The sequence below is a fragment of the Bos indicus x Bos taurus genome, chromosome X, assembly GCF_003369695.1.
Source record: "Bos indicus x Bos taurus breed Angus x Brahman F1 hybrid chromosome X, Bos_hybrid_MaternalHap_v2.0, whole genome shotgun sequence".
Lineage (NCBI taxonomy): Eukaryota > Metazoa > Chordata > Mammalia > Artiodactyla > Bovidae > Bos > Bos indicus x Bos taurus.
In genome coordinates this window covers 22595793-22611379 of record NC_040105.1, presented here as the reverse complement: position 1 = coordinate 22611379, position 15587 = coordinate 22595793, and the positions used below count along the sequence as shown (strand labels likewise).

The following is a 15587-nucleotide window of genomic DNA, read 5'->3' as shown; positions in this document are numbered from 1 at the left end:
AGTGGGCATGCCCCATTGCTAGGGGACAAAGGCAAATTAAAGTCTTATAGCTTGGGATACAGTAAGAAGAATAAATCAATAAAAGAACTGTTTTTAAATAAGACCCAGAACCAGTCAAATGGGAAAAGGGTTGGAAATATAACAAATTGGATTTAGCATCAGCATTTTGAGCTTTTCTTACATCAATAAGACCCAAGAAGAAGATACTGGAAGACCTAATATTTAGACATCAAGGAATATATGCTTGACTTTTGAAATACATATATCCTATGGCCATACATCTCCATTCCAGGTTTAGCCAAAACATAATTGTGACTTGATTTCATTTTTAGATGCTATTTCAGAAAACCTATATAATTTTTCAAAGTTATATGTTGCCATCTGTTCCTGTCATTAATAATCTTAAGAGCTTTTCCATGTATATAAAGACATAAGGGGAAAAAAACTAGCCTATTTACCAAAATCTTTATTTGCATAATATGAAAATTGTTTTTTTGAGATGAGACTTGTCAAAGGCAATATGCAAAGCACATTAAGGGCCTGAGCGAGTCAGACATTTATGGAAATATTTTCCTGCAGGAATTGGCTTTCTGTAACAGTTCTTAATCAAGGGTAACCCTAGGAGGGAGACAGAGTCAAGTGCTGATTCCTGTCCATGTACTTAAATCATTTGTTATGTACATTATCCACAGTTCCGAGCAGATATTATTCAGACGACTCCTACATTTTGAAGACTCTGATAGCCTCCAATTAAAATAAATAAATTTATATTAAAAAGTAAATTACAAATAAAAAAATAAAAACACATTGATGGTAGTTTGACAAAGATCAATCATACTGCAAGGCTTATCTAATTTTTTTTTTACTTAATAACAAAATGCAGTATTTGATTAATTAAAAAGAAACAGTCTTACTGAGATGAATTATGCCTTTTGGTAAACAGACCACACCATAGTAACTGTAAAAAATTTGGACATAGGCTTTGACTTTTTTAAGCAGAGAGAAGGGATGCAACTCCCTCCTTTGTTTTGACTGAAGTTAAGTGCTTCCAAAAAAAAAAAAAATACACACACAAACAAATAAAAACAATTTCCCCCAAACCCAAATCCCCTTATGATCTACCCTTTCTCCCCATCCCTAACTGTGAGAGGCATGCTACTCTCAAAAAAAACTGGTTACTGGTTTAAAACTGTTCCAGAAGACCTAGAAGTTCCTTGGAGACGCCTCATGAAACAGGGAGAAGGCAAGAGATGGGTTCTAAGCCCATTCCATTCAAAATAAAGAATTAAAAAAGGGATCTTGCTAGATAATCTGTGTTTTCTTCATAAGCTATGGTTTTAGGATGTCTCACCTTTTTCCATATAACCATGCATTTCATTTTTTTTCAAGTTATTATTTGAACAGGCTAGTGAAACAAGCATTTACTCTCTTATTCTACCAATATTCAGAATGGAAACTGCTGCAAAAGGAATGATAAAGGACTACTGCTGGACACTGGAGAAGGAAATGGCACCCCACTCCAGTGTTCTTGCCTGGAGAATCCCAGGGACGGGGGAGCCTGGTGGGCTGCCGTCTGTGGGGTCGCACAGAGTCAGACACGACTGAAGCGACTTAGCAGCAGCAGCAACAATTGGACACATGAGCAAACTGGTATACACTTTCAAATTCATTTCAAATTTAAACTGTAGCAACTGCTATATACCTGTCTCACCAAAGTAGTTTCACTCAGCCAAAGCATTGGTCTTCAAAAACAACAATAACAAAAAACACTGGTCTTAAAAGTTTCATGAAAATTTTAACATAATATGTCATACCCCTGACTAATGTTTTAAATGCTGTAAAACCAACCAAGACTAAACCTTCTCTTTACAGCATCAGTTACTTGGGTCAAATGAGACACTGTAGAGATCTGGTTTTTACTCTGGGTGTGGAAGTGGTGTAAGTCTTATTCATTATGACAGTTTTACCTGACAGATGACATAGGACACAGTATCTCCAGCTTTCACCTTTCTTCCTCCTTGAGAATTTATCCAGAGGGCAACATGTACATGAGGTAGGCTTTTTTTATCAGGGTAATCCTGGGGATCCTTGGTCAACGCCTAAGAGAGAAAAAGCCCCAAACTTTAAAATAAAACCCTTCACATAAAGATATGCACAAAACATATCTTTGCTAGAATCACATTAGCCACATAAACATGACAGAAAGCTATATGTAGAAAATACTGCCACAGGCTCTTTAGACATTCCAGCCTCAAGGCTCCTCTCTCCTTCATGTAGTAACTAATATAACCAGATATAACCCTGACAAAAAAGAAATATGAGTTTTAAGGCCAAGGCACAGGATACTTGGATATAAAAATTAAGACTATACATTCAGTCTTCTATGCAGCCTTAGAATTTCTTCTAATGTCTGCAACTTTCTACAGATTACTTAAGACGGATGGATAATGGTTCCTCTGACTTAATGATTTGTTTCTCAGCGGTTTCTCTGCCTAAATAAATCACGAAGGCACCAGAAATCACGGGATTTACTCACACTGTCAACTTAAGTTCTCCAAAAGCAGAGTAAGTGAGTTTGTAACAGAAAAGCCCTATGAGAGCAGGAACAGGTCAGCACTGCCCAGAGCTGCGGTCACAGGGCTCATGATACTCGGCATGTAGAGCAACCCACTGTTTGCAGAAGAAATTACTTCCTTCACTCTGCGATAATTCATGAAGTTCAAGCATTGTAAACTATCGCATGATGAGTAAGACAGTCACTGGTTCTAGGCCATCTGTCATTATTAGATGACTTTCCATTCTTCAAAAAAAATTCTAAAATAAGCGACATGTGCCAGAAGGGAGTGGTGAACTATGTGTTACAGAGAATCTGGAGATGGAAAGACCTCTACCATTTGAGAGCAGAAATCATGGAAGAAGAAAATGAACTAGCACATGAAGGAAAAAAGAGATTTTTAAGAAAAGATGACAGGATCAAGAACATTGAAGCAGAGAGAAAAAGTAAAAGTTAAAAGCAAGATGAGAAAAAAATACAGTCTATCAGACTAGAACTCAATATGCACAAAGGGAAGGGGTAGGTTTCAAAAGACAAGAGAAAGGACCAGGAATAAAGGTGTGTGTCTAGATCACCTATTAAGTGTGGCTGGCAGATCTCTGGGGGTTCCTGACACCTCTTCACAGGCTGGAGAGGTCAAAAGTATTTTCCTAATAATATCATTTGCACTGGCGATGCAGAAGCAATGGTCAGTAAAGGTGCTGATGCCTTAGAAACATGAACCTGGGCAGACACACCAAACTGTACTAATACACATTGTATTCATCACCACCACAAACTCAGTTTTTTTTAAGTTCTTGATCCCTGAGTACAGTTATTATTTTGTGTGACAAAATGGGAAGTATGCACAAGGCACATCTACTGTATACTCAAGAACAAAGGTTGATCGAGGAAAGGCATTTGTAATATACAACTGTCTGAGTTACAAGCTAAACTAGCTGCCTTTCTCAACACAATTTTTACGTGAAAGAATGACAGGACAACTATGGGTTACCCTAAGTTGAGTAGCTGGCAGACAATCACTCAGAAAGAACCAAGTGAGCCTGCCACTTCAAGGAAAACACCTGACAGTATATACTGCCTTTGAGAATACTGAAGCAATCAGGCACAAATCAGAATTTTGGAAAATTTGTTTCCATTCCTGTGAGCTTGACAGCTCCCCAATACTTAAAGACTTTTCTCATAAAAAGAAATGTTTTAAAATGTGGTTTTTGATAATTCATTAGTACAATGAAATGTACCAATATTCTAGAAGATCTGTAAAACTCAGGAAACAGACATTTAATTAATGATCAATGTATACTATCATGCATGGGTAAATTATCAACTCAAAGCACCACACAGATGAATAGATTTTAATGTAAGAGAGTATGATATGGTTTCCTACTTTCACATTGCAAATAACCTTTAAGACAATACCACTCAGAGTACTGGTATAGAATCAAAGAAGAATACACACAACTATCTTAAGAAGTTACTGAATAGTTCTCCTTTTTCCAACTACATATTTGTGTTAAACGACTTTTTTCCTATACTTGAACCAACACCAACATCACATCAGACTGGATGCACAAGCAGATATAAGAACCTAGATGTCTTCTGCTAAACTAGACATAAATAGGATTTTTAAAATAGCAAAATGACACAATTCCTCTGATTAATTTTTCTTTGTTTTGAAATACATATTTCTCATGAAAAAAAATTTATTTTTGTAATCATTTAATGGGTTTACTGACACTTAAATAAACTAATACATGCTTTCCAGTTTTAATTTCTAACAGTAAATATCAATATAAGCTACGTAAACAAAGGTTCTTGCAGTCCTCAACTATTTTAAGAGTGTGAAAAGAGTCCTGAGACCAGGAAACTAGAGAACTACCATAGGAGAATAAAAGCAGGTCCTCAAACACAACTGCACATCCACCCATTATGTACACTTTCTAAATTATACACTCAGTGTAGGAGAGTGCCTGCCTGGAAGAGTCTCCAAGTATTTGAACCTCCTCAAAGCTGTATTATGCAAAGTCTTGATTGACTTGGATGGGTAATACTGCATAGAAATTTTAATCAATATAACTCTACTTAAGAAAACTGTTATCTTCTTCAATTGACTATACTTCAGTGCAATGTTAAGAAATTCTGAATTTCATCTGACACACTTTCCAATTATTAGATTGGGGTTATTTGGGAATTTTACAAGACAGTTTCAGAAGGCTTGATTTTTCTAAAAAATGCTTCCTGGTGGTTTAGGCTCAAGTTAACCAGGGCTATACAAATCAGCTGTGAGGTATTTCATGTTACTTTATGAAATATATTTAAGATTACAGCAGTTCAGAAAAATCACACACAGTGTTTTTCAGCTGTTGTTGGCAACAAAGGCTTAAATCTCTACAAAGGTAAAGCTCACCACTTCACCCCTCCACCTGAGACTCACCTCCCATTTTTAAGCTGTACCCATATCACAAAGTCAATCTAATCTAATCTATATCTTATCATAAGGCCTTCTGCAACCAGTCACATGGTTGTGGAAGAGTACTCTTCGATTCCACTCTCCTTTGAAAGTGACAAAATGTAAAAACTTATTTACTCACAAGTTTAAACAGTACAGATATTCAGACAAATGTTAATTAACACAGTCACTTTTGATATATAAAAAGCTTAATATAAACAAGCACAGGAATAACTATGATATAGATAGTCCTTTCATAGAATTAATTTATTGTACTTTCATTGACACTGCAGGAATTCTTTATTTAAAAAAGTATCAGAGCATGGAACAGTATCTTTGCTACACCAACTTAGCATCTTGAAAATAACAACTAGGTTTTGCTTATTCTACTTTATATCCCAGATTCTAGCACTGTGCATGTAAGAAGTACTCCATGTTTGATGAATGGATGATTAAACAAGCAGAGGAATTCTTTCAATGCTCAGTGAACAACTATTATTTGCCAGCTACCACACCAAGTGAAATGAAGACTATAAAGACAGTAAGTAGGTTTCAGTTCTGCATGGAAAAATACATGCACAGTCCAAATCACACTACATATTAACCAGTATTGTTAGTAGTAATAAAAATATGTGACTTTGAGTTGGTAATTACTGAAGTGATGGATGTATGTGGGTTCAAGATGTTATTCTCTTTACTTTGGTATAAGTTTTCAATTTTCGATAATAAAAACTTTAAAACAGCAAGGCTGAAGAAAGTTCCCAAGAACTCAGAGATGGCCAGTGTGTCTCTGAGGCTAGGTTTCTCTGCACACTAGTAACACTGTCTTGTCACCCACAGGAGTAGATGATGGCCTGGGCCCATTACCTTAGAGGGCAATGTTCTTTTGCCAGTAATGTGGTCATGTTGTGATTCAGCCTTCCTAATTCATGCCTGGAACCCCATGCAACAGAGGACCCATATTTCTAAGAAGGTAGATAGTGTAAGGGATACAATCTGCAGAACTGATGCAAAAATTGATTAAAGCAAAACAGAAACAGTAACTCTTAGACAAATTTTTAAGAAAGAGACAAAACAAAATCTGAAAGGAAACCACTCTCCAATGTCACAAGTGATTCCATACCAATAGGCACGCACTGCATCACTTAGAGTGAAGAGCTAGTGCCAAGACACACATCCTCTGATATTACTTATTTCTCATTTTTTGTACTTTTCACGCATAAGTGAATGTCATCTTTGTGATATTAAAGACATCTCAGTTAAGGGATAGGAAACAAATGACTTAGCCTAAGAATAAATACAAATAAGGACATGCAAAGAAAATATTCATTCTCTCTAGGAATCCAAGAAATGCAAATCAAACCCAATGATAAAATAGTGTTTCACATCCTTTGTGGTAGCGATGTTTTACTTAAATATCACCAATGATATTATGACCAATGACATATCTCTTATATAGTACAAGAAAATCTGTGGTGAAATTAGCACACACTTTTTTTTTTATTATTAATTAGTATCACTGTTTTACAAAGCAATCTGACAAGAGCCATATAGATACTCAAACTTTTTGATGCAAATGTTTTACCTTTAAGGACTCTAAACTAAGAAAGTAATTCATCCAAAAGCAAAAAGACAAACAAAGATGTTCAATTCAGTAATTTATAAGAGGAAAAATTAAAAAATGTAATACTCAAGCAAAAATTTTAATTAAAGGTGTACCAGTGAAATGCAAGATTAAACATGATGATTTTTAAGGTTAATACCAGTATGTGTTAAAATCTATTTAAGTGAAAACAAATTTCAAAATAATATGCACTGTAATTGCTATCATGTAAAACTGTTTTATGGAGAAGGCAATGGCACCCCACTTCAGTACTCTTGCCTGGAAAATCCCATGGACGGAGGGGCCTGGTAGGCTGCAGTCCATGGGGTCGCTGGGAGTCGGACATGACTGAGCGACTTCACTTTCACTTTTCACTTTCATGCATTGGAGAAGGAAATGGCAACCCACTCCAGTGTTCTTGCCTGGAGAATCCCAGGGACGGGGGAGCCTGGTGGGCTGCAGTCTATGGGGTCACACAGAGTCGGACACAACTGAAGCGACTTAGCAGCAGCAGCAAAACTGTTTTAAATAGTAAGGATGTGCAGAAATGACTCATTATTTTAGTATAGGGGCATGAAGAACGAGTTTTAACTCTATAAATTCCATTTAATGCCATCATTAGACTCTTTCTCATCAAAATTCTTTTTAGTATGAGGTTTGACAGCAAAATTTATTTATCACAAAATGGATAAAATGGTATTTGCAAAATTACCTTCTGAGTATGTAAGGATACTCTTTTTAAATGGAAAAAAAGAGAAAAATCTATAACCTAACATCTTGAATTACACAGTACTTTTGGAAACGAAGACTTTCCTTTTCAAATTAGGTAAGAAAAAATATTCTCAATTTTCAACAACTAAGACTATCCATAAAGAGTAACTTTTATAGTAAAAAAAAAACCATCAATTTTCAACAACTAAGACTATTCATAAAGAGTAACTTTTATAGTAAAAAAAAACAAAAAAAAAAACAACCCACAAGTGGTTTGAATATATAGAAAATACTAACACCATCTTATGACTAAAGAACAACATATAAAGATGCCTTCTGATTATAGTATCTCTAAGGATCACGTTTGGTACAATTGCACAAACACAGGCTCTCTGTCTAAGTTTATAGGCCTGCCCCCCAAACAACTATAACTTAGGAGGAATATGAAGAATGTAATACTCTCAAGTTCCTGAAACATCAATTATAAACACAGTACCTCTGGACACAAGGCTTCCATGAATAAAGAACCATGAGAGAAGGCCCTGCAACAGATAGGGGAGCATCAGGGGCTGAGCTAGGAAGAGTGCCATGCTAATGCACAGTCTGTGAGATAGTTGTTAAGCAGTTTTCATCACCGGCTAGAATTTATTTCAATTGCAAGGATGAGGTGGTTCTTCAACTATCTGAAGGAGGAGAAAAACACATGGCAGCAGCTGGGCACAGTAATAAATGCCACATTTACCTTATTAATTTCAAACTGGCTCACTGGGACACTGCCGTTTAGCACATTTTCTCCAATTTCTATTAACCTCTTCTGAATGTTTTCCACTATAGTGTCCCGGTTTTGATCCGAAAGAATCTGGCCAATGACAAAGCTGCCAAAAAAAAAATAAATAAAAGGAGAGGGTTTGATTTTTTATATCATAGTTTATTAATAAAGGAGAGACAAGGAAGATAAATGCCATTAGATTAACATGTGGACAATAGCCATACTAAAAGCTAATATGAGGGTTAATGTCCAGAAGGCCATTACTATTTGTTTTTTCAATATTAACTCTACCAAAGGTTTACCAACCTTGCAATGTCAGGTTTGTCCTTAAATACAGAGACTTTTTTTTTTAATGAGGCAGCTAATGCGTCCTATTTTGTGTGTGGATGGAGAACAATATGTGTTCCATCATGTTTTTACGCAATTATAAAATTCATAAGCAGCTATATTCTACTCATAGGCTAAAATCTGAGAAGATAAATTTTTCACTTTCCTCATAAAGCTGCAAGATATTATCTCTGATAGTATCTCTGCCCGAGATGACCACAAGCTAGAAAGTCGGAAAATAAAGTTCTTTATGCAAATCGTTTAAAACTCAGAGATTTCAAACTTTTTTTTCTTCGGCTTTATTATACTTCCCAGTGTTCTCCAATCATATTACTATGCCTCAAAAACTTCATGTTTTTCTATCAGATCCCCCAAAAAAAGAGAAAAAAAAAAAGAAAAGGAGTAAGGAAGCCAATATTTTATCCATTTCTGAGAAAATGCAGAGCGAGGGTTTGACAGCTGCATTATAATTTGTCAGAAAAAGAACCCTGACAAAAACATTTGTATAGCTTTAATTACTAATACATTTCTAACTCAGAGAAATTTACTTCTATTATGATGCATCTTTTCTTAGAAAAGACAAAGCCGAAGAGAACACTCTAATCGACAGTCTATACAAAGTAGTTTCATCTTTGGGTACATTTGGGGGCAATGAAGCATTTCAAACTATATTTCATAAAAAGCTAACAGTGACCCACACTCAGATGATCAACTTTGCCTAATCAAGAATAGTTTTGCAGAAGCAACAATTGCTCAATCTTCCAACTTGAAAGCAAGTGAAAGGCTGGAAAACAAGTAAAAAAATGCTGATATTCAGCAACACAAAAATTAATTTGAAATTTCACTTTAAAGAAAAAATTCCCCCTATTTTCAGAACTAGTCAGGTTCACAAAGCAGGAATTATTTGGAAAGATGGGACATAAAGTATCTGAAGATTTGTCTTTTTAAAATGGGTGCCTTATGTGGCCCTAAAACAAATAGGTCTTATTAGCACAATCTGCACTCACATGTATAAAACTAAGGGGTCAGTTATGACATTTTTATTTTGGAGGTACATACGATATTTGAGAACCAGCTCTTAAATTAACCTGAGATTAGTAAGAACCTTTACACACAAATGATATGGGCGGGGACAGTCTCACTCCATGGCCCACTTTGAATCCTAGAACATTTGAAGCCACAACACAGGGAAAACTTAACAATCATGGCCCTAAAGAGGCACTACGAAGATTTCAGGAGCACAATGTAAGGGACTTCCTAATAGAAACAGTGAAGCAAAACAAAATAAAAACAAGCTAACATCAATGAAACTCTGTAAACATCTAAAATGTGAAGGTTTAACCTCATCATGAGTGAAAACTCGTAAGATGCACCTTACAGCAAGCATCTCTTATTGAGCAAGTTTTAACCCATCTGTAAGATTCCATTCCAAATCAGTAAGAGCTGTTAATACACAATGATATCAATAACAAAAAGAAGTTGTGTCCTTGTGCTTGGCAGAATCACAAGTGTTCTCCACATTGTTAACGCTTGAATTTTTTAAAAACAAACAACAAAAGCAAAAATGAAAGCTGAACTCACTTTCCAGTGTCTTTAGCAAGATCACACCAGTCTCTTCTAACTATATCTAATCCTTTCACCTCCTGTTTCGTGACGTAATTCCCATCTGATGTTGGCTCAACAATCAGAGCAGCGTACTTTTTTTTCTTCAGCAGTAGCAGGGACTTGAAAATACCATCAATGTCTATTTCAAGCAGTTTGTACAACTTATTCACTTCACTTTTCACCTGTGAACATTTCAACCATTAATGTTAGCTTCTCAAATATCTAATATGGAGAAGATGAACATGCTACAAATTCCGAAGAGTTCATCTAAACAGAACTAGAAGTCACACAAGACTAGAAGGCATTTACTCAGGTTATATGGAAAACAGTATTAAGTTTGGTATGATGCAAGAACTTTGAAAAAGCACAGCAACAAAAACAGATAAAAAGATAAACAAAGAGACGATACTATAAATACATCATCTCACTCAACCAAAGGACAGAAGTGGCAGGGTCAGCTACAGGAAATGTATGAAAATTATGTAATAGACAGTTTTCGAATCTAAAAACTAAATGCATAAGTACTTACCGTCAAACTACTGAATTAGAGATAGTCCAACAACTAGATACATGGCCAGTAAAACTTTACTATTTAAAATAGTGTCTAAGATATCTCTGTACCTCCTGTAGCACCATGACTTTAAGCAAATAACTATCCGCTGAACAAATAAATGAACAGCCACCTGCTCTCTATTGATAGCGTCATTGCACAGACCATCACCTCAAGGGAAAATACACAACTTTTCAAGGTCCAGTGAGTACAATATGTCAAGCTTGTTGTTAAGCAAAGACTACAGCTCAAATTTCACACATTTTAGGGGAGATAGGCAGGAAGTTGTTAGCTTATAAGATGGTACCTTAGTTTTAGTTTATTGGGATAATATCTTAACAAGTGATCAAAAAACACCTGCTAATTGTTAGGTGAACTGCAGTTAGGCTACAAATGATTATTTTTAAATGTTCCCTTGTCTTTTTAAATTATTTTAAGTATTCTCGTGAAAATTATAGATATATGCATATAATGTAGTTAGGTATGTATTTATCCATATCTATCACTGTATAAAATACATCTGAATGTAACAAGAGACATATTTCTCCTTATGAATGACAATGTGATAGGTACTAATGTGATCACATCTTAAACTTACCAAACCTAGACTGTTTTCTAAAGGTAAAACATATCTATTACTTATGGAAAAACCAATTTCCTTTGTTTTTGCCCTCAAAGTAAATAACTAGAGTAGAAGTTGAAATAAAACAGGGGATGAAGAATCAAAGGCACTAAGTTTATTATCATTTTCAGAAGGACATGTATATGTAGAAACCAGAAACAATTCACAAAAGTAGGTGAAACATATAATTTTATGAAATTATCTCACCTTGTTTCCCAATTTAAACACTTCTTCCAGATTGGTGCTATTGGTGTTGATCATAATTGAATCTGTATCTCCATAAATAACTTCAAGATTCATCTAATGAAAGCAAAAATTATAATAATTAACAACAAAAACACCATGACCATCACACACTCAGTGAAACTCAAAATTTTCCATTATATAAATTACAGGTTCCAGATGATTTTTGAAAAGTTTACATTTCTTCTTGCCCATATTGTCAGTGTACAAAGACTAAGCCCCAATAAACCAAAAAACACACACACAAAAATCTCCCTGATTTTCTTAAAGCAGACAGTGGAGTGGCAGAGGAAGTATCTAGTTTCAACTGAAATAAAATGTAGGACTAAATAAAATAAAGATAAGAGACCAGGAAAGGGAGGGGTCTGTATTTACCAACTGTCCCTCATGCTTAATGGTCAGGGCAATTTATAAAGCAGAGACAAAATGGGGTTTTTTCAACCCGATCCACAAATCTATATTAAATTCTTAGTAGTTAGCAGAATATGAAGAGTGACAAAAAAATCAATCATCACAAACAACACTAGAGCACATACAGTACAAAAGCCTGGAAGTAAACTAATTAGCACTGTTACTGATTTGCTAGAAACACTCACATATAGGCTTCAAGCAGTGGTTAGATTATATCAGTGTTAGTAAACAAAAAAAAAAAAAGGCTATAATCCATTAAGAGGGATTATAAATGTAAACCAGGCATCCTAAGAAGCCATTTCCAGTGTGTTTGGGTTACAATTTTCCTTAAATACAACATCATCACCAAGTATGGTATCTAAGAATTACTGTACAATGAAAATGCTTACCTTCTGAACCATCTCCTTTGTATGCATCAAAATCTAAATGAAATGGAAAAAAAGTCAAGATTAATGCATTACATAATTACAAAAACCTATGGCACAAAGTGAAGAGGAACTAAAAAGCTTCTTGATGAAAGTGAAAGAGGAGAGTGAAAAAGTTGGCTTAAAGCTCACCATCCTGAAAACTAAGATCATGGCATCTGGTCCCATTACTTCATGGCCAATAGATGGGGAAACAGTGGAAACAGTGGCTGACTTTAGTTTTTTGGGCTCCAAAATCACTGCAGATGGTGATTGCAGCCATGAAATTAAAAGACGCTTACTCCTTGGAAGGAAAGTTATGACCAACCTAGATAGCATATTCAAAAGCAGAGACATTACTTTGCCAACAAAGGTCTGTCTAGTCAAGGCTATGGTTTTTCCAGTGGTCATGTATGGATGTAAGAGTTGGACTGTCAAGAAAGCTGAGTGCTGAAGAATTGATGCTTTTGAACTGTGGTGTTGAAGAAGACACTTGAGAGTCCCTTGGACTGCAAGAAGATCCAACCAGTCTATCCTAAAGGAGATCAGTTCTGGGTGTTCATTGGAAGGACTGATGCTGAAGCTGAAACTCCAATACTTTGGCCACCTGATGTGAAGAACTGACTCATTACAAAAGACCCTGATGCTGGGAGGGATTGGGGGCAGGAGGAGAAGGGGACGACAGAGGATGAGATGGCTGGATGGCATCACTGACTCGATGGACATGAGTTTGAGTGCACTCCGGGAGTTGGTGATGGACAGGGAGGCCTGGCGTGCTGTGATTCACGGGGTCTCAAAGAGTCAGACACGACAGAGTGACTGAACTGAACTGAACTGAAATATATACTGAGAGAGATAGGCAACCCCATGGTTTGTCATTACCATATATTTTTAAAGCTCTTGATGGTTTTCTAACTATAATCCTCAAAACAATATCATCATAATCTAAAAATCAGTTTGCCTGTATACCAACTCTTAGGCAGAGAGATGTTCGCAGATTTGCTGTAAAGGTCTATCTTTAATAAATATACTTAATAAAATATCCTTTTATAATATGGCATAAAGGCCATATTCTTGATAGCAATATTTAAAAAGAACTATATGGCTTAAAAAAAAAAAAACACCACAAAGATTAACCAAGCACTTAAAACTTTCCAGTACTCAAGACAATTAAAAAATTTTAGAAAGGGGGGGCCCTCTTCACTATATATCCCTGGAGCAAGCACAGTGCCCAGTACAAAGGTGTGGCTCAATAAACATTCACTGAATAAAGACAGATAGTAGATAATATCTGTAAATAGGTCTGTCCCCAGGCATATACAGCTGTAAGACTAAAGGTTATATAGGTTACAGTGTAGTTCTGACAAAAACATATAAATTATCTTGGACTAGATCAGAAGTAAAACATTTTTTACAAATGAAGGCCTCTTCAAAGGAGTAATACAACATCCTGAGCCCTCAGTGCATGTTTGTTATGTATAAAATATATGGGCTAAATGCTGTGCTATGAGCATCTTGTGAATTTTTTCATTTCATTCTCTAAGAGCCCTGAGACAGCCACTTATTAATACAATCATTTGTTAGAGACAAAAAACAGAAGATAATTAATTTGTCCTAGTAAGTGATAGAGCAAAGATATGAACCCAGGCACGCTGACTCCAGAGCGTGGGGCCTGAGTCACTGATTGCCTCTAGATCAGCATCCATCTTTCAAAGCATCACTCTAAGCCAGAGTCACTCTTCCAATGAGCCAGAGAGAAGATTTACTTCATTTACATTTCTTTTTCCTACCTCCAAGAATCTTCCTTATCAACTCAGCTTAAACCTCATAGTGTTTCTGTTCTTCTGGTCCTTTATGTTACAAAGCCCTGTAAATGCTCACCTTAAGAAGATCTGTTATATCTACCCCTTGTGTTCCATTTCTATTGTCCACCTCACCTTTGGTACAGTCACCCAATGTTGTTCATGAGCTCAGTGTTCTAAATTATCAGGAAAAGAAAACCTTTCTCCTGCCCTGGGGGTGGTGGGTGGTGGTGAATACAGATCAGGGTAACCAATGGTTTTAATAGTGGCTGTACAGTGGAATCACCCTGGGATCTTTTAAAATGCCACTACCTGGCCCCAGCAATTCTTTTAAACAGCTCTCAAGATTATTCTTATGTTGCAGGCAGGATTAAGGACCACTGGACTAAGATAATCGTGGTAATCCCATCCTGGAAACAGTTTTTAGCCCACAGTCTGTCCCCTCCCCAATTAGACCACAAGTTCCTGGAGGTCAGAGCACATGTTTGTGCTTCACATCTAACAAGCACTCGAAAAACTGTTGGCTAGCTGACTGATAGGTCTCAGAGTAATCTCAATCACTTTTCTACTAGATGCTAAAATCCAGTTAACTCATAAAAAACATTCACTCCCCTCTACTTCATCTTCATTTTTTAATATTTAAATTACAGGAAAATGCATTGTGGGAAAACACCTGACAATTCCTTTGACAAAAAAGCAATAATGCGATCCACCCAAGTCAAGGTAATCACAGTGAGGACAAAACTATTTATCATGAGACGTCTTCACCCTCTGACCATTCCACCCTGCTGGGCTGGGCTTCCCTCATCACAACGGACAGCCCCACAAAGGTAACTATTTCCTGCTAAGTACAACATCTCGGGAGCAATCTGTCAATCTTTTACTCCAACTCCACAAGTGCACTAACCAATTTCTTCTGCTCTCCTTTTGCACCGTGAAGCAAACCTACTTTGTTTCCCCTGAGTACACCTCCAACAGGAAGCGGCAACATTCACCTCTCAGCTCCAACACCTATTCTCACGCTGTCCTGCCACCAGCTCACAACCATTTCCACACACAATCTGAGTGAGGGCTGCTACTAAAATGAGTTTCCCTTTGATGGATGAAAACTCTTGGTCGATGCTTTGCAAACAAATGACAGAAAAGTAGGCAAACTACTAAAACTATATATACTATTACATGTATATGTATGCCTGACTCCCTTTGCTGTCCACTTGAAACTATCACAGCATCATTAATCAGATATACTTCAATATGAAATAAAAAAGTTAAAAAAGAACTATATACACTGCAATTGCTTTTTTCACCTAGTACTTTATTTCAGAGATTATTCCTTACTCACACATAAAGAGCGGTCTTAATTTTTCTTTTTAATGACTACACAGTGTTCCACTGTACATCTCAAGCATGATTTAACTAGTGCTCTACTAATAAATGTAGGTGGCTCCTAACGCTTACCTTCATAATCACAGTTTAATAATCCTTATATACATGTAATTTGCCAATCTGCCAATAATGAAATAAACTCCTACAAGAG

The 15587-nt window shown here is 36.2% G+C and overlaps 1 protein-coding gene across 4 annotated transcripts in view; it reads right to left on the bottom strand.

The window, feature by feature from the left end:
* Positions 1–15587, bottom strand: part of POLA1 (DNA polymerase alpha 1, catalytic subunit) — a 295724-nt gene that overhangs the window by 169822 nt on the left and 110315 nt on the right. For all 4 annotated transcript variants that reach the window (XM_027535159.1, XM_027535161.1, XM_027535160.1 and 1 more), the window contains exons 27-31: positions 12234–12266; positions 11398–11490; positions 9995–10200; positions 8060–8192; positions 1968–2099 (exon numbers count right to left, since the gene is read on the bottom strand). In XM_027535159.1, the coding sequence (XP_027390960.1) occupies positions 1968–2099; positions 8060–8192; positions 9995–10200; positions 11398–11490; positions 12234–12266 (597 nt within the window). The remainder of the gene's footprint in view (positions 1–1967; positions 2100–8059; positions 8193–9994; positions 10201–11397; positions 11491–12233; positions 12267–15587) is intronic.